The 24820-nt window shown below is 41.5% G+C and overlaps 2 protein-coding genes across 3 annotated transcripts; one reads left to right on the forward strand and one right to left on the reverse strand.

Annotated features, from left to right (window-relative positions):
• Nucleotides 1–343: 343 nt before the first annotated feature.
• Nucleotides 344–18745, reverse strand: gys2 (glycogen synthase 2). Of its 2 annotated transcripts, XM_040150651.1 has the most exons (16): nucleotides 18412–18745; nucleotides 15696–15877; nucleotides 14271–14462; nucleotides 13898–14083; nucleotides 11092–11236; nucleotides 10670–10787; nucleotides 10304–10424; nucleotides 10042–10148; nucleotides 8106–8165; nucleotides 7865–7943; nucleotides 4192–4305; nucleotides 3582–3708; nucleotides 2398–2493; nucleotides 2118–2281; nucleotides 1446–1526; nucleotides 344–766 (listed from the first exon to the last, which is right to left on the reverse strand). In XM_040150651.1, exons 1-16 carry the CDS (start codon nucleotides 18533–18535, stop codon nucleotides 548–550), a joined length of 2115 nt encoding a protein of 704 aa, XP_040006585.1. In that variant the 5' UTR covers nucleotides 18536–18745; the 3' UTR covers nucleotides 344–547. The 2 variants fall into 2 exon arrangements, with proteins under 2 accessions (XP_040006585.1, XP_040006594.1); XM_040150660.1 differs by lacking the exon at nucleotides 18412–18745 and having other exon boundaries at nucleotides 14271–14493; nucleotides 15696–15786.
• Nucleotides 18746–21665: 2920 nt separating this feature from the next.
• Nucleotides 21666–23161, forward strand: kiss2 (kisspeptin 2). The gene is made up of 2 exons (XM_040149330.1): nucleotides 21666–21846; nucleotides 22839–23161. Exons 1-2 carry the CDS (start codon nucleotides 21735–21737, stop codon nucleotides 23102–23104), a joined length of 378 nt encoding a protein of 125 aa, XP_040005264.1. The 5' UTR covers nucleotides 21666–21734; the 3' UTR covers nucleotides 23105–23161.
• Nucleotides 23162–24820: the final 1659 nt, after the last annotated feature.

Below are 24820 nucleotides of genomic sequence, written 5' to 3' on the forward strand. Positions count from 1 at the left end.
TTGTGTTTTGTGAAATGTTGTTGCTTTGTTTTTGTTTGTGTCATATATTTGACACAAATCAAGCAAAAACTACACAATTAACACAAGGACTCAGGATTAAAACTTGTAAAATGCATTTTTTATTTCACTGTGTCACTAAAGCAGACAATTATTTAGGCTGCTACAATCACTGGATTGCACTAGAAAATAAGACTGTGTCATCTGCATAGTGGCTGAAGCAGACATCTTTCTTCTGTATAACCCGACTGAGAGGAACATGGTTACTCTAGTATATTCCAGCCAAGTACTACTAATGCTATCCGTTTCCAAAATACATTTGGGTCTTTTTAAAAAAAAATTAAGGGTTCTATTGTGACCTGGCAGCAGCAGCAGTGGAATGGCAGTGGAAATGGGTAAGTCTACCGTAACAGGGAAGTGACATCTCCCTCACTAATGTACAGTATATCTGGTAATCAGATTGTGATTTCAATGTTGTGATACACACTTAGCAGAGGCACTGGGTGACTGGACAATCCTGTGTACAATCTGCAGCCAGTCATATTAATTCTCAGTTTCCTGATTCTCCCCGTTGCTTCTTCTTCCCCTCAGGAACGCCACCCAGCACAAATGGAGCCTTGATGTTCAGCCGGTCCCTCTCAGCCTCCTCGTCTTCATCATAGGGCTCGTCCTCGTCGTCCTCCACATCACTGTGGTGGGGCGTGGAGTGGAGGGAGGCTGAGGGAGAGGGGGGCACCGAGTAGGGCCGGGGGTAACGGAAACCCTCTGTCTATGGAGATACAGTTATTGGAAAAAACAGTGCTTATCATTTACACTGTATAGGATTTTCAGTTTGCCAAGCAGCTTTCAGTTCATTTGTATAATGAATAAACACTCTAGCACAGACTTCAAACTTGCTGCAAATAGGTTATCGATCACAATCAGTTCCCTCATGGATTGTACCTGTCAGGTGGTGCGTTCGTGTGCTGGTAAGAAGGTGCAACATCAGACGTCTCAGACTTGCACTACCCTTGTAACATTTTTTATCTTTTCTTTTCATTTTCCCTTTTTGCTCCCATTTCTCTTTCCCTTCCATTCCACTCTTTCTTCCTTCCTTTCGTTTGCAGCACCATTGATATTGCGCTCAACAAGTTGTGTAAGTGTAAAGTTGTTAGTGTGCTCACTTTGCTGGTGAGAATTCTTTGCTACATAAAATGAATAAGCCTGACAGACATTATAGCATATAACAGTATCTCTAATTGAAATGTGAACTACTGCACATCAAGTATTCGAAATGAATGAATTGGGCAAATGTTGATGCAGATCCAGATGCAGTTTCAAAATGTTAAAACCATTTCTGCCATTAAAGTAAATAATTTAGACAACTGGAGCCTAGGCAAAGGTATTCATTCTCTATTTCATTCATTCACTCATTAACAAACGCTATCATTTTGTACAGCATTGCTCACCTTCAGAGGGGCCATGGGTTCCATCTTGAACTTCTCCGGGAAAGCTCTGCTAAGTGCGAGATGGCGGGCATGTATGTAGAACTGTAATTCACAAGTCAGAGGAGATGTAAATCAACAATTAGACAACATGTAACTGCACATCTTGCAAGTTTTGCTCCTTTGTTTGGGGTTTTTTTTTTTAAAGGCATCTCAGCTTTATAATTACAAACTGCAGGATGAAAGCAAAGGGGTAAAAGAGGAAGGGGGGGAATACACTGTAGAAGGTTTCCTGTTTCCATCTCAAATTTAAATCTGATACATTCTTCTGAGTAAATCCTAACCCTGTTCGGTAGCAGATAAATAGGGTCTAAACCCCATTTTGGACCTGGGCTGTGCTTGCTCTGCTTTTCACACAACCTACAGAAAATTATCTTAACCAAAACTCAGTTTCAAACCTAATTTGTTTCCCAGACAGTCATGCTTTAAATTTGAATTTCCTTCTAACTGTATGCAAGCTACTATTGTGTTGATTACGTTCATGTCAACTTTTGATCATTCCTAGAAATTGAAACAGGAAGAAGCAAGGTCGAAGGCATACTGTTTTCATCTCTCCTGCCCTGCCTGATTAAAAGATCATCTTATAGTCTTCCTCTTATCAAACAGCTATTTATTGCTGGTGTAGCAGAAACAGACCCGTCCCAGGTATCTCCAGTCCAGCAGGTCAGACAGCCTCTCAGTGCGGTTGCGTTGGATGATGCGCTGACGTCGTGACTGCTGACAGAAACTGAACATGAACTGAGTCAGCTGGTTACAGGACTCCTCAGGGGATCGGTACCGCCGGTCCACAATGTAGATACCTGAGTGAGAGAGAGAGAAGAGGGAGACGGGAGTAAAAGGACAAACATAGTCAGTCCTTGAGGATAAGTGCACACGTAATGCCTCAAACTGCGTGTGTGTGTTTGTGTGTCCATACCATAGGCAGCAGGGTCTGAGACATGCTCCTCCATGAAGCAACCGAAACCTGAGAGGTTGGTGGTCACGCTGGGGATGCCCATTACAGTGCATTCACCTGGAACACAGAACGACACAGCACAGCTCAGAAAACGGACCGGGTGTTTCAAAGCTGCAATATGAATTGATTTTTCGATCAAAAGAAAATAAATTGGCAACTGTTTTGGTATTCAATCATTTAAGTCATTTGTCAAGCCAAAAATGCCAAGAATTTGATGGTTTCAGGTTCTCAAATGCAAGGATTTGCTATTTATAGTAAATTGAATATTTTTGGGTTCTCAACTGTGGGTCGAACGTAGCAAGACATTTGATGATGTGATGTTGAACTCTAAGATATTGTGACGGGCATTTTTCACTGTTTTCTGATATTTCATAAACCAAATAATTATTCAATTAGTTGAGAAAACAAGTGTCAGATTAATCGATGTTGAAAATAATCATTTGTTTCAGCCCTAATATGCTTGTTGTTGTCATTTATATCTGTTTTTGGGGTTTTCCAAGTGTTCAGTGACAAAATACAGCTGCTGCCATTTTGAATATAATACGAATTTTGGGCACTTAATGTCTGGCAAGAGCTAATTTCATATTTACAAATCTAATTAGACCATCTCAACGGAACTATAAGGATGGGGGATATCAGGGTGTTAAAGTTTGTTGTCCTAAAACCAATAAGTGAATTAACAGTTTTGAACCATGGATTCCCGAAAATCGTTTCCAGGACCTATATGGGTTGTAAATGTAGTTCAAAGCTGGAATAAAGTCTTTTTTTCAAAGTATTGGAAATGTGTTTACAGTACATTTGTGAGTAACAGTGCACCTACAGCATTGGCCTTTTTACACAGGGTATACTGGATAAGAACGTTGCGGTGAGTATATGACGTGTTAGAAATACAGTACATCATTCATTGTAAGCCTGAACTGGTGTCCAGGTGTCATAGGCTCACATAGGCTGGTTTATTAGAAAGGTTGCATGAGATATATACAAAATACTGAAGAACAAATCCATCGTTACTTTGTGTGCCTGCCGTGGAGATTTGCGTAACAACTGCAGTGCCTCTGTACCTCAGGAGCATGAAGCATTTGTGTGTGCAGTTGCATGTGTGTGTGTGTGTAGGATAGGTTTGCAGTGTGGGGGTAAAAAATTACCCGGTGTGTACCCCCATGGTTCATAGTACGAGGGGAACACTCCAAGGTTACAGCCGCGAACAAAGTCCTCGTAGTCCATTGGCAGCAGGGGACTGGTGGAAGACAGGAACTCAGGGTGGAAGATAATCTGAAAGGAGGAGGAGAGATAGGATAGAAAAACAAATGTTCATAAGTCACCATTGGCAATTATCTGCCATTTATCAACTCAGCAGGATAGACTCTACTGACTGTGATGACATACTGACATTTTCTCTATCACCGCTTTTAATCGAAACATTTCATTTGTACGTATTCACTGACCATAGTCATGTTCCCCAGAAGAAATCTACCAACAGAGCACTCACCATAAACAGTCTTTTATAACTACATGATGATGTATGATAATAAAATTTGGTAGTCAGACATCTGTAATCTTTTTTGTTCTAACTGCAAGTGCTCCACACTCGTTCACATAAAGTCACACTTCTCTAGTTCTGAGAAAAATCGTGCCCAAACTTGCATTTCATGGTCACCGGGGGATTCACAACTCACAGGCTACGCATGAACTGCAGAGGTCAACACAACGATGATGAACGCAACATGAAGTGAACATACAGGATGTGGTGTCTACCTTGACGCGGTCATTCCTGGAGTTGAAGAGGCCGATGCGTCTGACGTTGGACAGGATGGGATCTGTTGAGTCGTCCAGCATGTTGTGAGTGGTCACTGGAGGGAGGCTGTGTCTCTGCAGCGGGGAGTTAAAGTACGTGTTAACAACAGTGAAACATACAAGTGAGCAGACAGGAAACGGGGAAAGGTCAAAGTGAACCAATGACAAATTACTGACAAGATATGTGATAGTCATGATAGTATGACTATCACATATAGTCATAATTATCATCATAATGTCATTTTAAAGGGGGTTAAGTGCCTGAATTATATCCTCCTGGTATGAGTTTTTTAAGATATTGGTGATGACCATTTTTTCTTTGATGTTTACTTTGACTTTTGCTTCATGGCTTGTGTTCTTGTGGCCACACTGCCAATCAGTTTTCCCTCATGAGAATAATGTTAATCAATTAATCAATCAATATAGCTTATTCCCACTGTATCAGGATAGAAGACTGAATGAGGTTTTAGTCTGCTGCGAACACCACTGCACAGGGAATAAATGTCTCTGCAGCACCAAGCACTAAAAGTATGGCCTCTCCTTATAAATGTATGTGTCTCTGTGGAGGAGAGCGTTAGCTGAATTCCCATTAACGTAAGTGTTTACACGCCTGTACTGATACAGTATATTTCAAACACATATAAACACGAATGCCTAAAGCAGTGAAATGACATCATGAGTGTTTGAGTCATTGTTGTGCAACTGGTAACCTTTCAAGAGTATGATTCTGAGAAGCACTGATCAGTGCAGGGGTTATCTAAACCTTGGGCTAAGGATATCTAATCACACCAAAGCACAACACAAAACCAGCAAGGCTTTGTTGTACAGATCCGATAGTTTCCTGTCATTTCCGTGGAGGGAGCTGTAAATTCAAAGGACGGTTCCTGGGAGAGACTAGTACAAATAATATGGAAAACAGTGACAGCGTTCAGTTGGTACACTTTCAGTTCATTCATTCTGATTAATTGCCATCATTTCCCAAGGCACCTTTTAATTAGTGCGCAGCCGATCTTGAAGAAATAGGCAGCATACTATTCAACATATGCTGAGAGTAAAGTTTAATAAAAAAAATACAGTAATCTACATTTTCAACAATTCAACACAACAAACTAGTGACAGTCTCAGAACTCTATTTTCCTTTTATTTACTACAAAATTACTTAGTTCTTTACAGGAAACGTCATAGTAAATAATTAGGAAATTAGTGAACTGTAAGTAAGTGTTACCAAAGCTGTTTGAAAAACAGCTGAAACATTGGTTTCTTCAAATACAGTCCCAAATTTATGTGATCATTGGATCGATATAGAGGCTAAATCAAGTTTTTTGAAAGAATTTTCAAAGATTGAACTAATATTAAACTGCTGTTATTAGAATAGGTCAGGACAAAGCTCCAACCAAGCAGAAACACTTGTAACATTTGAACAAAATAGCTAAATAGCTAAGCTATTAACTCTTCAGTGTCTAGCTTCTCCCAAGCCTTGCAAATTGTGAATCCAACCAATCTTCTGCATGTTACAGTTCAAGGAATAATGTGTCTTATGACACAGAAAATGTTAGAACAATATTCAATTAATGTGGTGTTGATGAATGGGCACTTGAGCTCACCTGATTGGGTTATGGGATTATGTCAGCCAAAAGAAGTCCACAAACCACTGCCTTGTCTATGCAAACAAATATTCACTGCAGTCTATAGATAAGAGATGTGCCCTTACAGGTCACACTTCACAATTTAAAACCTAACTATGACCCTGGTTTGGCTGTTTTGACTGTAGGTAATTCAAAACAAGTATTCTTAGCTAAAGCATACATGCCTGTGGAATGTAAACTGTTCACAGTGAGGTCTCTGGATTATACTGAATATCTGCGGCACTGGTTATGTAAAGAAAACGATGCTATAGAAATTTTACATACAGTTTTTCATTGCTGTTAACACAAATGTAATTCCTTTCCCCTCCATTATAATGGGCTCTAGGCAGAAATCTCTGAAACAGATATCCCAAAACATTGACATCAAAGCTATGGCTAGAGGTGACTATGACTAGAGGTAGGAAAGAAAATGTATTTTGCGTGAACTGACCCTTTACAACACAAACATAAACAAATGCAACTTGTGTTAGTTCAAATTTTACATTTTTTCACATGTTGCTGGTTCACGGAGGAGCAACTATTCAGTGCAACATCCTTCTCAACTGGTCATGAAAGTTTGTGAAATAAAAACAGCTATAATTGAAAAGTAGGGGTGGAAAGGAAATGGGGAGGGCTACAAATGAAAAAATGACAAACAGGAAAATAATCACAACAGCACTTCCTCCAATCACCAATCAGATTGAGTCTCCGTTCCATCACTCCCCCAACACTTGTAGTCGATACCACTCACACTCCATTTCCAACCAGCGAAATATTGACGTTGGCATAAATTCACTTAATTGAGAAAAGCCTTTTAATAGCCACTTTGCTTGTAACACTTTGCTGTATCATACATCACCTCGACACAGCCAGTCTATTGACCCGCAGTCTGGGGCAGAGGAAGGTAATTAACCCACGCTCCGCTTGGTTACAGCTCTGATGTTCATTCATGCTTTTTGCTCAGTGGAATCCCCCTCATGTCCCTCTATAATTCATCTACAGCAGGGGCCATCACTCACATTGATCACTCCCAGGGAAATGCCTTATCCATTCATAAAAATAGAGCTGAGGATATGAGAAGATGCTGGTGGAGATTTATCTTCCAGAGCATTTTCTATTTTTCTGTCTGTAGGCTATTTTTACACTGCTACTGGTGGATCCGTTTGGAACCTTAAAGCCACAGGAAACCTGGTCTAGAATTACATATGTCCATATAAAATCACCAAAGGTAATACCTTTCTCACTCAACTCCACGCAGGGAAACACAAAGATCCGTATATCTAGACACTAGGATGCAGTACCCAAAACGTAGGCCCTAAACAGTTTGGCACAATTTTGCTTGATTTGAGAGTTTCTGAGGGTAAAATTGTCCAAACAGTGACGTACCTTAACATGATTATTGAGAGATTTTAACTATTATTATGTTACTGTTTAACTAATCAATAAGCTGAACAACAGCCCCCCACAATCAAGTACTCATTCATTCAGTCATTGACGTCCACAATGTGTTGCAAGATTTAAACCTTGATAATATCAAATGGCCCAGACTTTGGCATAATGTCAAGCTGGCCTCCAAAAATCTTTGTCTTAAAATCAATCACTTAATTTGTGTCTTTTTTTTCACAAGAACACATCAGTGAAAGTGATAGTTCTGGAAAGACTTTTGGAAAAAATCAAACATGGAGACTACAATTTGTAGACTGACGTTAGGGCACGAAAGGTTGAACAGGACTTGGTGTAATGTAGGAAACTAAAGCTTTGTCAGCAAAATGAGAAAACAGAGGGGTGAGAGAAATAATAGACAAGAGTGCCTGAGTTTGGAGAACAGCATTTCACAATGAAACTTTACTACCTGCTGAATGTGTAATTCAAGAACACAAGACAGTAAATATTAGAAGAAGACACAGGTACCAATAGTTTTGTAGACATTAGATGGCAGGAATGCAACAGAAAACTGTGCCCCTACATGTTTAAACAGAAGATGAAGAAGCACAAACAGGCTCCAGTACCTGAGTGGCGTAGATGGCTCTCTTCATTATGGTGAAGTCGTCTCGGTCCAGAATGGAGTTCATATCAGGGATCTCCCCTCTGAAGACAGAGCAAACAATAAAACACTGAAAAGAAAAACGCTGCATTATCTTCATTTATCACAGAGGACTAGTGTTGATGTACAGAGCAATTTGATATCAATGTAATCTCTCATCAAAATCAATAAAGCTATGGGTTCACTTTCAGTATCCAAATACTTACTTTAACAGAGCATCATACAACTTTTTTCCAAACTTCTCCTTCACAATGTGAGCTGTATCCCTGTGAGAGAAAAATGGAAACCTGTCTCAGAAATGTACGTTTGCCCAAAACTCATGAGCATCAACTGCACTGCTAAACCAAACTCATTCAGTCCTGAACAATCCATAATAGTGATATTAAAATGTGATCTGAGGATGAACTGAGGATGAAATCAGTGGCCTAGAGTTTGAGACACCATTCTTTAATTTTCGAGGCAACAAGACTGACAGAACAGGGCTTGTACCTTGAAGGTACCAGTCAACTTCCAGATTAGCAACATAAATCTGGGTAGGAAAAGCCAAGAAGCAGTGCTTGCCCTCTTTCATAGCAACTACTAAGGTGCCCTTGAGCAAGCTCCCTAACTCCCAACTGCTCCAGTGGCAACAAGTCCTTCAAACTAAACGGCAGAATACAGTAGTTAGTAGTTGTTGATGGCTTCCAAAATGATCCGTATGAGTGACTTCTGATCTGATGCCCCTAACATAACATTTGACAGTGCCTTCCAAAACCATTGCAAATATGATTCAAATGGAGTTAAGGCTTTGGTTACGTTTAACACCATCACACTATCAGAAGATCCGTGTTGACACGATTGTATCACATAATTGCTGCAGATTTGTCAGCTGCACATTCATGCTGCCAATCTCCCGTTCTACCACATCCCAAAGGAGTTCTACTGGATTCAGATCTGGTGACAGGGGAAGCCACTGAAGTACATTGAACTCATTGTTATGTTCATGAAACCAGTTTGAGATGAATTTTGCTTTGTGTCATGGAGCATTATCCTGCTGGATGTAGCCATTAGAAGATGACAAACTGTGGCCATAAAGGGATGCACATGGTCAGCAACAATACTCAGATAAGCTGTGGCATTCAAACCATGACTGATTGGTATTAAGGGGCCCAAAGTGATCCACAAAAACATTCCCCACACCATTACACCAACACCAGCCTGGACTATTGATGCAAGGAAGGTTGGGTCCATGTATTCATCCCGATGACACCAAATTCTGACCCCACCCTCTGCTGCTTCAGCAGTAATCCAGATTCATCATCCCAGGAAACATGTGTTTTTTCCAGTCTTCAGCTGTCCAGTTTTGTTGAGCCTTTGCCCAGTTCAGCCTCAAATTTCTGTTCTTCGTTGACAGGAGTGGAACCTGACATGGTCTCCTACTGTTGTAGCTCATCCACCTAAAGGTTTGACGTGTTGTTCATTGTGAAATGCTTCTGTGCTCACCAGGGTTGTAAAGAGTGGTTATCTGAGCTACCCCAGCCTTTCTGTCAGCTCCAACCAGTCTGGCCATTCTCCTCTGATTTCTCTCATCACCAAAGTGTTTCCGTACACAGAACTGCTGCTCACTGGATGTTTTTTGTTTTTCATTCCACTCTGAGTAAAAACTCTAGAGACTGTTGTTTGTGAAAATCCCAGGAGATCAGCAGTTCCAGAAATACTCAAACCAGCCTGTCTGGCACCAACACCATCTCACGGTAAAAGTCACTGAGTTCACATTTATCCCCATCCTGATGTTTGATGTGAACATTAACTGAAGCTCCTGACCTGTATCTGCAGGATATTATCCACTGCACTGCTGCCAGATGACTGGCTGTTTGGATAGTTGCATGAATAAGCAGGCGCACAGGTGTTTCTAAGACAGTGTTTTACAAAAATAATTGCCAAAAATTAAAGTCAATGATAGTTCTGTTCCTAATAAATGGTGATTGTATATCTGCTTGCCATCAGAGGAGTGTCTACTGCCCTCCTGCTTAATCATTGTACCTAGATCTGGGTTAGAGCATTAGTCAAATGTATTATATCTGAAATGTGCATATATTGCATGTCCAGTATCCTCTAATTATGTTGGTATTGGACTGTTATTAGAAGTACAGTATGGCATACCAGAGCTGTTTGCGTACCGCCTGCCCCTTCAGTGACTCCACATTGAAGTTGTTGGTTTTGGCGGGCATAATGAAGAAAACTACCACTGTTACATCATTTCTGTGGACCTGTGGAGAGAGTGAGGAAGAAGAGAGGGGAGATAGAGGAAAACAAAAGGGGACAGGACAACAACTAGTGATTTAGACAGGAATGCATGCATAAGTATATGCAGCAGATGCACACAGTAGAGTAGTCCTGAATGCATGAAACTTAAGGACCTCACCCGCAACAGGTAGTTGAGTCTGGACAGTGATTCAAGGAAAATATCAGCTCCCTTATTGGAGAACTCATAGCGACCAGCGATGAAGAAGTAAAGGGTTTTCTCCAGGCTGAAGTCCAGATGACTGCCAGGAGAATAAGAGTTACAATCAGGTTTAAAGAAGAATAATATTGCAGTCAGAAATCCATGCACATAATTTTGGGATTAATAAAATTATCTATCTATCTATTTTGCTGAAGAGAGAAAATGTGAATGCCCCAGTCCAGTAACGGGAGAATTCAAATTTGTTCACCCCTTACTCAAACAAAAACACTAGGTTACCTCTACATGAGATGGATCAGAATTACATGAATGAAAAACCCCACTCACCCATAAAAGTGTCCTCTGACAAACTCCTGGATCCGGGCCTTGCTGATGGAGTGCAGGTTTTGAAACTCATGCATGGCTGAGAACTTCTTCACATTTAGCCCGTTTGGGGTCACCACATCTGTACCATCAACACAGCAACAGAAGGGCTTTAATTACAGTAGGCAGACAGTTAAATATAGGTTAGTTCTTCCTCATGGTGGTGCTAGAAGGGGTATGGGGGTCAGCAAAACTCTGGCTCCATCCCCTGGGGACCATGAATATTCATACTACATTTAATGTTAACCTAGCCCACAGTTTTGTAGATATCTTCCTTTAGACCAGTTGTTGGACAGATGGACACACCAACAAAGGGACCTACTAAAGCCCTTAAACTCTGCGGAGGTAATCCAGAACTGAATTACATCGGTGAGAAGCTTCCCCACCTGGCTTCCTGTGCACCATGTGGTTGGCCTCCACAGCAGTTATCTGGGACACTGTGGTGAAGACATGAGCACTATGGACTGCGGCTCTCTCCAAACAATAGCGATGGTAGATCTGTCTGTCACCGGCCTCCTTGTCAATGTTGAACTACAACACACACACACACACACACACACACACACACACCGATGGCTGGCATGACTGTTGGGATGTATTGTGTGGATGTATAATATAATATAATATCATATCATATCATATAATATCATATCATATCATATCATATCATATAATATGATTAATGTATACTTGTTGTCACAACATACTACATGTGAACATACTAAACCTGCTTTTTATTGAATGAAAATGTGTATTGATATGATTCCATTGACAGAATAGCTGAAGTTCCTCTGGACTTCCTGTTCAGACTGAATGGATAATTGACAGACAAAGTGTTTGTCAATTATTCGTTCAGTCAGTGAGTGGCCTTTAGGTCCACACTGACCTTTAGGATCTGAGCCGAGCAGAGCCAATCACAAACATCCCACTGAGCACTCCACACAATTCAGCATTGCTAATGATGCTTCTAAGTGGCTGTAAAAGGCTGCGATTTTTGGTCTGAACCTTAAAATGTGAAAATAAATCTGACAGCTGCCAAATGTATTTGTGCAGATGGGATAGAGGTGTGGTGAGTGTGTGTGTGTGTATGTGTGTGTACATATATAAGTATACAGTTAGGTCCTTAAGTATTTGGACAGCGACACAATTTTGCCTCTGTACACCACTACAATGGATTTGAAACAAAGCCTTTTTATACATAGTCTCTCATTTTAAGAGGCTCAAAAGTAACTGGACAGTTAACTGACAATCAGTTTCATGGCCACGTGTGTCCGTTCCCTCGTTATTTCATGACAAATTAAGCAGATAAAAGGTCTGGGGTTGGTGGAGGCAGGGTTATGGCGTGGGCATGTATGGCTGCCAGTGGAACTGGGTCACTGGTGTTTACTGATGATGTGACTGCTGATAGAAGTAGCAGGATGAATTCTGAAGGGTATAGGGCTATAATATCTGCTCAGATTCAGCCAGCTGCAAAACTGACAGGACGGTGCTTCACAGTACAGATGGATAATGACCCAAAACATACTGCCAAAGCAACACAGGAGCTTCTCAAGGCAAAGAAATAAAATATTCTTCAATGGCCAAGTCAGTCACCTGACCTCAACCAATTTGAGCCTGGTTTTTACTTACTGAAGACCAAACTGAGGGCACAAAGATCCACAAACAAGCAGAAACTGAAGGTGGTTGCAGTAAAGGCCTGACAATGTATCTCTAGGGAGGAAAACTCAGCATGCGGTGATGTCTTGGTTCCAGACTTCAGTCAGTCATTGACTGCAAAGAATTTTCATCCAGGTATTAAAAATAATCCTTATATTTATAATTATGTTGTCCAATTACTTTTGAGCCGCTGAAAATTAGAGAATATGTATAAAAATGGCTGTCGTTCCTCAACAGTTAATGTGATATTTTTGTTCAACCCCTTGAATTAAAGCTGAAAGTCTACACTTCAGGCACATCTTGATGGCTTTGATTCAAATCCATTGTGGTCGTGTACAGAGGCAAAATTACGAAAATTGTGTCACTGTCCAAATACTTATGGACCTAGCTGTATATTTCTGTTGTCATGGTAATATGTTTTTTTCATGGAAAAGCAGAAATATGGGGAAAATCTCATGGGATTTCCCCGCTCAATGTGTAATAATCAGTTGTGGCCAATCACGTGGGCAGTATGAGCAACATGTTTTGGTGTTGATTATAGATATAAGGTGAATCATAGGAGGATTTGATGTGCTGTTTTCTCCAGGAGTTGGGGACTTACTTGCAAGAGTATTTTCAAACCTTTGAAACCTTTTCAAAACATGCTCTAAATGCTCCAAATGCTAAAGTTGTTACTGATGAATTGTTATCAGGTAGTAAAATTAGTTTCTTTGTCTGTGGACTCTTGAACATAATCGTTTTCCAAGGCAGCCACCATAATGACCAACCAATGAGGACGTTTCTTGATATTTGTAGTTCCGCTCCCTCTGTTTGTATTGTCTACACACCTCTCTGATGTTGGAATGTAGCAGATCTGACTTGGTACAGGTAGATACTTAATATTAGAGGTCTTTAAATGGGTCCAGGAGCAAAACACACACAGTGTTTGACTGAGAACTTTGACTTCCCAGCGACGACAGTCCAACAGTCACATCAAATGGAGGGCCTGGCTTAAAGGCCCCCTGACATCCTGGGCCCCTGGGTCCGTGACTAGCAGGGTGGGCGGTCCATAATCCATCCATTACACCAAACTACTCAAGGTCAATCTTTTTCAATTTTTTACTCAGGAGGTTTGGATCTTAGTTTTTAAATTGCACTCCAGCTAATGTTTGTCTTGTCTGTGATTTTGAGTTTTTATTGCATAATGGATATCCTATGGCTAAAATGGAGTGTATACGTGACAATCAGAGTCAGCTTTTGTTGCCACAAACAAGCAACAAAGGACGAGATTTTATGTCTTCAGTAAAGATGGAGACACACTGAACACTAACTAACAGGACCTAAGTGCTAGGGGGGCCTTGGGGGAAAAAAAAAACAAAGAAGGCCTTCAGATTAGAAAATAATGCAAGACCTGCACTATCACATACACTAATAACATGGCAGTCAACTGCTTTGTGTCTATATTTGTTACAGTCAAGTTTCCAACACTGACAGTATAGAGTAAATACTGTATACGGGTGCCTGTATACTGCATGACCAGCCCTTCTGGCCTCTCACCTTGTCCAGGTTGTTATAAAAGTCGGCATTCCCGGCACAGATGTATCGTCCCAGCAGGGTGGCATGTGTTGTGAATACTGTTGCCATGGGAATCTTGCGGGAGCGCGAGAGAATAAGCCCCGGCCCTGCCTGCCATTCATGGAAATGACCAATGACATTTGGCTTGTCTCCGAGGTTGTCTGTTACCTGGAAAACAGCAGATGACTCAAAGTTGGAAATAAATGCGTTTACATGAGTTCCCATCACAACTAACTTAAAGCTGCCCCTGGCAATTTCACACTTCTGTAGCCACAAATGGCAGCAAGCGGTAGGAGAAATTTAGGGATCTGACTGATGAGCCGTGTGCTGAACATCACACTAAACACCAGCTGACCTCTTTGAAGAACCAGGCGATCAAGGAGCCCAGGATGAGCGAGTCATTGGCCTCTCGGTCGTGGTAGGGCAGGCCAATGCTGCAGGTCTGCCACAGGTCCCCCTTCCACCGGTCCAAGTTCCAGGCAGCAGAGCCAATGTCGAACAGGATCACATAGGGGCTGCCCTCGATTAGCCAGCGGCCAAAATGAACCTGCAGCATCAACATCAACACAGGAAACCCACTGAGAGAGGAGTACAAGAAACAGAAAGTTTCAGTTTTCAAAATTTCCAGTGTGCTTGGATACACTGGAAACATGCTATAATGAGATTTCTTTGCTCAAAGGTACAACTGCTCATAAATGTAGTTATGCATAAAAGTTTTAAGTTCTCAGAAGTAAAACTAGTTAAGTACTAGTAACTCAAAGCACCGAAGTCATCTAACATCTTTCAAAAGGCCAGTTTTTAAAAGCCTTAACTGGTGAGGTTGCAGGTTTTCATTTTAGCAGACCAGTCAGCTGCCCAAAGCATGTGTCTTACAGAACACGCATCTTACATGTAACATATTGCACCACACAACATGTCACTTCCCTGGATCATCGGGGTCTCTGGTGTATGAGTGCCATCTAGTGGCCGGTGATCCATGGGTAATGATAGACTGCACCAGTCTCCTCATTGACAGTGTGGTAAACACATTGGTAGAATGCACAGTCAGCAGTGAAAGTGTTTGGTTGGTAGAATGAAAGTCGTTTTTACATGCCCCAAGGTCAACAATATACATAGAAATGTTACATAGTTAAATGTGTCTGATGAACATGCAAATATATATTTAAATATACACAAAAATATATTTCCAAAACAACATAAACAGTTAATATTGATATACCATATATGTAAATATATATGTGACAATATATGTATTAATAATGAATTCTGTTATAATTGTACAAATCACTGTAAAACCACAAACTTCATACATGCTTGCTATGGTGTGGCCCATGCTCCATATTGTAAATAGTAAGATACAACACTGTAATGATTACCTATTGATTATTAGTAGTAGTAGTGGCCCAGTAGTAACAATTGTATTAGAATTATTAACACTTAGTAAGTTGTGGCAGTGATGGTGCTGTTAGTTGCAGTAGTAGTTGTACACCTAACTGTAGGAGTAGCAATACTGATGTTTCTGAATTTGAGTATATTAATTGTCCTTCATGTGGCAGAACCTTTTGTGACTTACACTTTTTTTCATTCAGAACAATTTGGGGTTCAGCGACTTGCTCAAGGACACTTTGAAACATAGACTCAGGAGGAGGCAGCGTTTGAACTACCATCAATATGAGATAACACAGAGATGGTAGTTCAAACTCTCAACTTCTCAAGATGATATAAAAGTAAGGTAGCAGTCCCTGCTCACACACCCACACACACGCGTGCGCAGTCCCACCTGGCATCCGTTGTGGTTGAGAGCGTCCATGGCCTTCCTGATGGTGGGGTTAGGTGGCTCGCAGCCCTCCACCTGGGTCTTGAAGTTCTGTTCGAAGTATGGCCCCATCAGGAAGTAGTTCTCCCCCCATTCATCCACTGTGATCTTAGCCTTGGTCTGGATCACTGTGTAGATTCCTCCAACTGTAGGTTCACACACAGTGAAAGAAAAAGACACCGCAAGTCACATTTTTTAAATTCCTTTCTACATTAACAGAGTATCATTACTAAAAATGAAGGTCATGCACTTTGACATCTGGAACCCTGTTCTACCCCAGCACACCAACAAAGGCTAAAGGTTGCCTGTTATTTGTTGGTTATGATTCTTTAGTATTGTTCTCACATTCTAGCTGTTGACTCTTGACCCCCTCTGAAGTCAGACAGTACATTTTTGTTGTTGCACGTTTGCGGTTTCAACCTGTGTTACTGTATTTAACTTTCATTCAGTTTTTCATACTCATAAATTCCAAATTTTACGGCTACTCCCATCAAACAACCAACTTGAACAAACACAAAAAAAAAAAATGTCTCTGCTAAATTCTGGACAGGATAAGACTGCTTTAGGTGTTTCAGATCAGTCTTTAAACAAACTCTAATGCAAATTCTAAGTTTGTTCAGTGTTTAAACACTAAATATTAATCCTGAGTGTTCAAATGGATCTCCAGTAACCCATGGTTGATACTGCAGTATTTTGTGTGGGTTACTGAGTGTGTGTCAGAACTTTCTATTCTGTAACAGTCCAAAACACGTGCAAATGGTTTTCCCAGTCTCTCACGTGGCAACAAAAAGACAAATATTGATATGAAAGCCCATCAACAATCACTGATCCCCGTAGTGACGTCTAAACCGCATCAGAGAACACTGGTTATATAAGAGGTGAAGGCAGAGAAAACAGCGGAATGACCAGTAACCTCTGAACTGTTTGACAACATGACCACATACTGTACCGCATTACAAGCCTTGAAACTCTACACTCGCATTCAAGACTCCAAACTCTATGGTGTCAGTAAAGAAACAGTACAAAAAAATTGTAAAGGTATTGATTTCATAGGTGCCATTGCTGCCCAGTCTAGTTTACAGTTAACATCAATCAATCTCAACTTTAAAAGAGACTAGTTACTAATTACTAACTAATTACCAAAATGCAAAACATGACAACTTTTTTTTTTTAACAAAATGCAGCATCTAATCTCAACCTTATTGATAAGACAACCAGAGAGATATAAATGACCATAATTTTTTTTGAACACTTCATCATAACCAATTATGCTTGAATCTCAATTCTTAAGCACAGAATAGCAAATTCCACACTTTGTCATCTTCATTATGCCAAAACATGTAATAGTCAGCTCCCTTCCATCTCCACTTCTGGACAGTCTGAACTCATCTCTGACTCAGTCCACAGATGACCTCAAACCCTTCAACTAAAAACCAGATGATGGTTATTGAGTTGAATTTATTTTGTTATCTATTTGATTACAAGGTCTTTATTATTCCTGCAAATGTAAACTACTGCGCTTTAACTAGAAATCTAGATGATGTTTCACGCTTAGGTCCCATGAAGACACCTGGACTCGCTCATTTGCCGAAGAAGACCATGAGATGCGGTTGAAAGCCCTGAAAAAGCGATCAGACCTCTAAGTTGAGGTTATCTTGTCACTCGCGCTGATATCGAGGTTAAGACTGAACTTCCATGCTCAGGTTTATCAAACCTAAAAGCTTTCTGTTCAGGAGCAGCTGCTCTAAATCTCCCTGATGAAGGCCAGATAGCCGAAAAACATTTTTGTAGAACAAAGCCACGTGATATTGGAGAAGAGTCACGTGACCTGTTTAATTTTGAAGGACTTCAAATCTGAAGAATCTATTTTTCTTAGATCTACAAATGACAAAAACCTTCATCATTCATACCGTTATGTGACTGTAAAATAAACAGCTATGTATAATTCATCATGTTCAAAACAATCACGATTCAAATTTGCCAGCCTCATTCTGTGCTGCCCAATCCCAGACATCTGTTGTACAAACACAGAGTGGCAGCACAGAGAGCTTATGTCCATGATGGACGACCGGGAATGTATTCATCCAGTTTGTTCACCGTCAAACTCGCTTTCTCATGAATGAGGGAGAATGAAACAGTCAATGCAATCGCTGCTCCACTTTCATCTCTTATCTGCAGTTTAATGTTTAACTCTTCAGAGGGAGCAGACTCTGACTCCACTCTCAGTAGATTTCAATGTTTGCTCTTCGAGGGGCAAAGAGCCACGATTTTACTCAAAATATTACCAATACCTCCAGCTTTTTAAAGGGCTAACTTTTAAGCCTCGGGGATCTTATTTCATGTAACGATACTGTTGTTTTACGGTTGTTCTTGTACAATACTTCCTGCCACAATCAGTTCATGTTTTCACTTCATTATGACTGATTTTGATCCAAAATGAAGGTTATATTTAAAAAAAAAAAAAAAGGCCGTGTGTGAAATATATATTGTAAAATGTCAAAATACAGTGTTTGCATTGTGTAATTTTGCGATGCTTTGAAGGGCCTTCTGCCCTGAGTTCTGTTAAACTCATTCTTACTGCAGGGACGCATCATTTGAATCATGCATGCAATTGTTTTGGAAATTAAAGAATCAATACACTTGTGATAATCAGAAGCCACAGATTTCTGGTCAGACTTACCTTTGTTGGTGACCTCCCAGGCCACCTCGAAGAGCAACAGGTCCTCAACAGGCAGCTCATCCTCCTCCCAGGCCGGCAGCAACCCGCTCAGGGACGTCATGGACAAGGAACGAGACAGTGGCATCGCGAAACGGCTGGAGGTCCCACAGGCGGCGGCTGGAATCTGAAGCGGGTCTGTGGCAGTCTGAAGAGATATTCTTCAAACAGGCCGGCAAGTGAACGTCCTGAGCTCGGCAGAGACAGTCCCCCAGGACACAACAGGACAAGATAAAAGGGACTCATGAAGGTAGAGAGCGTCCACCCCGCCTACTGAGGCTGACCCTCCACACACACACACACACACACACGAGGGTGAAAGGTTTGGTGGAGTCGTGTGTGAAAAACTGAATGTGATTGTGAAATGTTAATGAAAGAAAGCAGGTCAGCAGGGGACAGGGTGAAGTGTTCCCCCCTGAAAGACAGAGATAGCAGTGTATTCAGTCATGAATTTCTGCATCGTTAGTGTCGTGTTGGATTCTTTCTTTTCATTCATTATTTTTTAGATTTTTTTTTTTTTTATCGGCATGTTTTGCCTTTATTCAACTTTTATTTCATTTGGTTTCTTTGACAGCGACAGTGCTTATTAATCAGCAGAGAAAAAAACTGTGAATGAGCCAGTGTCGGACTAAAAGGTTCATTTTCAAATGATCCCTGGCCAGATGTTAAAACGTAGACTAAAGTAGATTAAAATGACATGTGTTATAAAGCTCCTACACACAGCCTGCATAATAATAGATGTCTGACACTTCACTGCAGAGCTAGAGGAGATATATGGGGGTGGAGAGAGCAAGGGGGGGTGACCCTGGGAATGTTTCAATAACATAGTATGCGTATTAGACAACTAGGCTCAGAAGACCCCATTACTTCTATGCTTTTGTGTACCTTTAGTGTTTATACTGCAGTTTTATGGATCCCTCAGGGTGGTCAGGACTGCTGTGCAACGGTGTCTTAACAACTGCATCAGAGCGTACCAAAAAAAAATCATACGACCACCACAGGAGGCAGTTTATGGACAGCTGAGGATACTGAACAAACATGAAATAGTATGAAAACAAAGTAAAAATCTGCGAAGGTGAAACAGGAAATCAGCCAATTACTGAATGAAAATCTGGGAATTTGGGATGAAACACATTTCCTCAAACAGGATGAGAACACCAGACTGGCACAACCTTTTCTTTCAGATATGTTCTGTTGTTGTAATTTACAATTTGCCCGAGTAACTGAGTCAATGAGAAATCTGCTGACAATAGTCTATTGATGAAATAATGAACATTTTAGCCAGGTCTTTTCAAACTGATAAAAAAAAAAAGGCCATAAGGGCTGATTCAACACACACAAGACTGATTCAATATGGTCTGACTTTAATTTCATATTCTCAAGCTTTCGTTCCATATTTGAAGTTTTCATTCAATTTTATCCTGTATTGTTTCCTGGAATTAAAACACAAGCTTCCTGGTGGTTTTGTCACCAGGAAGGAAATAAATGACACGTGGGCCAGTTGTGTATTTGACTCAGGCAGTACTCCGGCATCATCGCCGTCGTCATCACCATCATCATCATCACCATCATCATCATCTATAACTATCCTGGTTCACTGTTAAATTTTCTACTGGCAATAGGTTCAGTGTTTGTTCCTTAGTAATAAAAAGATTCATGTTATGTTCACACGCTGCATAAGCTGAAACAGATTTATCCCACGTGAAGGGACCTTGGTTTGGTAAACCTGAGGCAGGGCAGGAAATACTGCTCCGTTTCCGGGACTTTGGGTAAAATGTCTATGGCTCCTGTCTAATTCGATTTTTTCATTTTTCATTTTTTATTTTTTTATTTTTGCAAGCCTTTGTGAAGCTCAAAATGTTCAAGAAGGGCAATACAAAAAGTGGAGTAAAGATAACTGGTGTAAAAAAATTCTCCTAATGCATTCACTTCCTCTAGTTCGGTGTGGCCAAGCTTTTGCATACAGCTGCTGCCAACTGTGGTAATGTCTCTCGCATTTAGAAAAACAACTACCTCCCAGTTTCCCTCGCCCCCTGTGGAGTCTGCAAACACACATCCGTACAACGGCTTTCGACGCCATTTACACTGCGATGTCTTCTTTATGCTCTGGGCCTCCCAGCCTCCAAGTCTTAGCTGGAGTGGTGGAAAGTAACTAAGTACATTTACTCAAGCTCTGTGCCTGTACTTTACTCGAGTATTTCCATTTCACACACTTTATACTTCTGCTCCATCTCATATCAAAGGGAAATGTCCGCTTTAGTCCACTACATGTATTTCACAGCTATAGTTACTATTTCCTTTTTTTTCAGATTAAAAATGTATATTAAACAAAATAAATGATGTGGTTATAAAACACAAAGTACTAAACCAGTGGTTCCCAGTGTTTTTGGCTTCAGAAAAGCAGCACCTGCTGGGGGCCCCTTGTCTGTGAGTCGTTACACCGCCACCACAGAGGCCTCACCTCTCTAAACTTCTCACATGGTTCTATTTCAATAGAATTATCCAATGTTTCACACACACACGAGTATCTGAAAACTTGCTTTTTCTTCTTTCCTCTCCCATTAACCATCCCAACAACGCTCAGATCTGAAAAGCTATAAATCGGTTCCAGAGGCCAAATTGCTGCAGCACCAAGACTTTTACCTTTGACACTTGAAGTACCTTATGTACAACCACTAATAACAACAGTGCTACTAGTACCTTTACGTAAGGGCTGCATTGTTCCTACGTTGTGGTGTCAGTACTTTTACTTAAATAAAAGGGCTCTGAATACGTCCTCCGCCGCGGCTTAGCCGGAGAAAGTACAACGAAACAACAGTTCTTCGGGGACAACACAGTCCATCCTGCCGCGGCTGCCCTTTGTATTCCTGTAGCCGTTTGCGTAATTACGCGTCCTGCCGTTTTCGTCCTGTTTCCGTCCGTTCTTTCACTGACCCCCGTTCACTGCTCCGCCACTTTCCAACGTATTATCTTGCACCGGGTGAATGATCCGCGCGGGCAAACATTTCCCAGAAGAGCTGATGAATGATGCATTTCAGCACCTCCAGCCGGCGGACAGCTCCGCAATTTACGGTTCGGAGGCGCAGGCGGCTGCGATTGGCTGCGAGCGGGCGGGCGGTCACCTGGTGGGAATATAAAACAGGTGTGAGCGGAGGGGGAGGCGCCGGTACCTGCGGAGTCGCTGAGCGTTGACGCACGCACGCACGCACGCGCACACACACACACACGCACAGAGAGAGAGAGAGAGGGAGAGAGAGAGAGAGGGGAGCTGTACCTTGCGCTGCGGGATGAGGCTGGTGGCTCTGGTTGCGGTGTGCGGGCTGATCGTTGGTCAGGATGGAGGGAGTGTGGGAGCAGCTCTGCCAGGATTTGACTCAGTACAAAGGACGCGAGCAACAGGTGGGCCCCGGCGTTTTACAGCCCGTAAGGCTGTGTTGCGTTTTGGTTCTAAACGGCCAGAGCACATGTCCCTCTGTACTTGGGGTGCTTCTGTTTCACTGAGGCATTTCCCCTCTCCACCACTTTATTCTTACACTCCGCCACAGCTCGGAGGGAGATACTGTCCTTTTTACTCCCCCTGCATGTATCTGGCGGCTACGGCTACTAGTTCCCTCTCAGATTTCAGAGCTCGCTTCCAGTGGGTTTACGGTTGAAATCGGACGTATTGTTAGAGGTTACACAGCCCGACCGCACATAAGGCAGTCGGCATCAACTCCACCTCCGCCGGCTACAACAGCAACATTGTCACGTTATGCATCAGTAAGGATAAAGCAGTAATTTAATGACCAGAATCCCGAGAATGATAAGAAGAAGGTTAGTATCGGTATTCTCACTGTTATATCACAGAGCTACACTTCCCTACGGTGTAGTAGCTTATCAGGTCATTCCTGTGCCACACTGTAAAACATGCTGCTGCTGCTGCTGCAACATCTGCTGTCTTCTGTCATCTCGTGCAGATTTCTGATATATTAGAGATATGTTAATATTCATGTTGTGGATATTCTGCACATAAGCAACTTCAAGTAGTCCCGTAAATGTACATGGACTATGAATTGGCTGTTTAATATTGATGAATGGATTTTCTGTTATTTATGAAAATGCTCACATATTGGCCAACACGAATACTTCCTGATAGACATCTACTCACATCACGGAGTTGTGGAAACTCTTTGTTTATTTGTTTGCTGGTGTTTTGGCTTCATTTGCCTTTTTTTGTTTGTTTGTTTGCTTGTTTTTGCGTTTGTTAACTCAGAGAAAGGAAAGACACAGTGGCAAATGCGTTAGACGTATCTTCTGAGTCCCGAGCGATGACAGCCTGGACTCCTGTCTGTGTCCCGGTGTTGTCCCGGCCGCGGGCAGCTCTGAGCCGGCCTTTTCTCCTGTCTCCGCAGGGTCGGTCCTCTCGGCGCCCGGCAGAAGAACCGCGGGAGACTTCCCGGCGGAGGACGCCGGCCTGTGTTTCGCCCTGAGAGAGAATGAAGACCAGCGGCAGCTCCTGTGCACCGACCGCCGGAGCAAATTCAACTTCAACCCGTTCGGCCTTCGCTTCGGGAAACGCTACGGCGGCTACGTTTACAGAAGGGCCGTCCAAAGAGCCGGGACCAATAAGTTTCCCCCCCTTTCTCTTTTCCCGCGAGAACTGGAGGTGCCCAGCTGAAAGAGACGGGTCTCTCCCTTCGGGTTTAATAAGGCCTTTAACTTCAGATAACATGATGTTTCCCTCAATAAAACTTTTCTACCTACCTTTACTGTGAAATTTCTTTTCAAATCAACGACGGTGGACAGGTTACGAGAAAAAGAAAAACTGTTCCAAGTAAAATAAAACTTGAAAAAAAAAGGAAAAATGATGCTTTAGGCAAGATCTTTTTGTGCCATGTTTTCACTTAATCATCTGAGTAGCCACAGTAAGAAAAAGCAAATCAAACAGTGCAATGAACTTTTATGATGAAGGGCAAAACGTCCCTAATGTCACAATAAAAAGTACGGTCGTACTAAAATTAAAAAAAAAATTAAAAAAAAAAAAAACAAGCTAAAATGTTGTTGTTATCTGCAGTGGCTTCATACAACCACAGAGTGGCACTGCAGTGCCTTTATAAATGACCCTACACACACACACACACATCTTCCAGCAGCTACATTCCTGCATTGTTGTGCCAATAAGCACAAATGATATCCAGTGACACTGAAATGTTAATCAAATAAACACCACGTCGAACAGAAAAATGAAAAGAGCTCACCAAGCAACTCTTCAAAATACAGTGATGTACTTATTCTTTCTTTGTTTGTGGTTTATGGTTTCAGAGGTTTATGTAGAAGAGAAAACTTTACCCATTAAGAGTGTGAGAATTACAATATTAGCTCATCTTACATTCAAATGCACGTCTCTCATGAGAGCTGCAACAGAATGGCCAGTTTTACTGACAATACATTTCCTGTATATCCTGTATATCTCAGTTGATGAGGTGCAATCATGAGATGGCAACTCACAACGCGTGCTTGAGTAACAGAGAATTAATGCATGTCGTGATGACTTTGATGACGCGTGGATCAATGCCGGATGTATCACAATTTCATGGTACTCACCATCAAGAAAGGTCACCAAAAGGTTACGTGATTAGTTCACGCTTCACGTGTCATCTGTCGATGGATGTTAACTCACAGTGTCCTCACGTGCTCATTTATAGGAACCCAAGCTGGCTGGTACCTGGTTACACCATGTGAACGTGACAGTAATAAAGATGGCTGGGTCGAGCCGACGAACCCGCTTGATAAAAACGGCCCCGCATCTGCCCAGGGCTGTTCCGCTTTCAGAGGGACCGATCATGGGTGAGGCTAGATGTTATGCAAAATCTTAAAAATAACAAAACAATAAAAGGAGATGACCATGACTGCACCAACCCATGTTACCTAAGGGTGGATTAAAGTAAATGAAGTTCTTTCACAAAATGTTTGTGCATTCTACTGGCTGCACTAGTGAGATCTTGTCAACCTAAACAACATTTCATCAACACATTTCTACCAGTATGCTGTGGAATGACCATAGCTACAGATACACTGTGAATTCCTCAGGTTTTCACGGAAAGGATTTAGCTCTGTCATCTCAGTTAAGAAAAAGTGCTGCTGACAGTAATATTAGTTGTTCCAAACAATATTCTCATGAAGTTAAAAATAAAACTACGAAATGTATACTATCCATTTCGAAAAGCATCTGATTAGCAGCTTTGAGCCATAGTCTGTCTGAAGATGGTGGTGTCTATTTTCCCACCGAATACTGACTGGACGATTCTAAATCTCCTTACAGGTTGCCTCATTTGACGAAAAGGAACAGGAACAGTCATTTTTATAAGGAATAAAACACTCACATACACACGGC

This window comes from Xiphias gladius, chromosome 2, assembly GCF_016859285.1.
Source record: "Xiphias gladius isolate SHS-SW01 ecotype Sanya breed wild chromosome 2, ASM1685928v1, whole genome shotgun sequence".
In the NCBI taxonomy this organism is placed as follows: Eukaryota; Metazoa; Chordata; class Actinopteri; order Istiophoriformes; family Xiphiidae; genus Xiphias; species Xiphias gladius.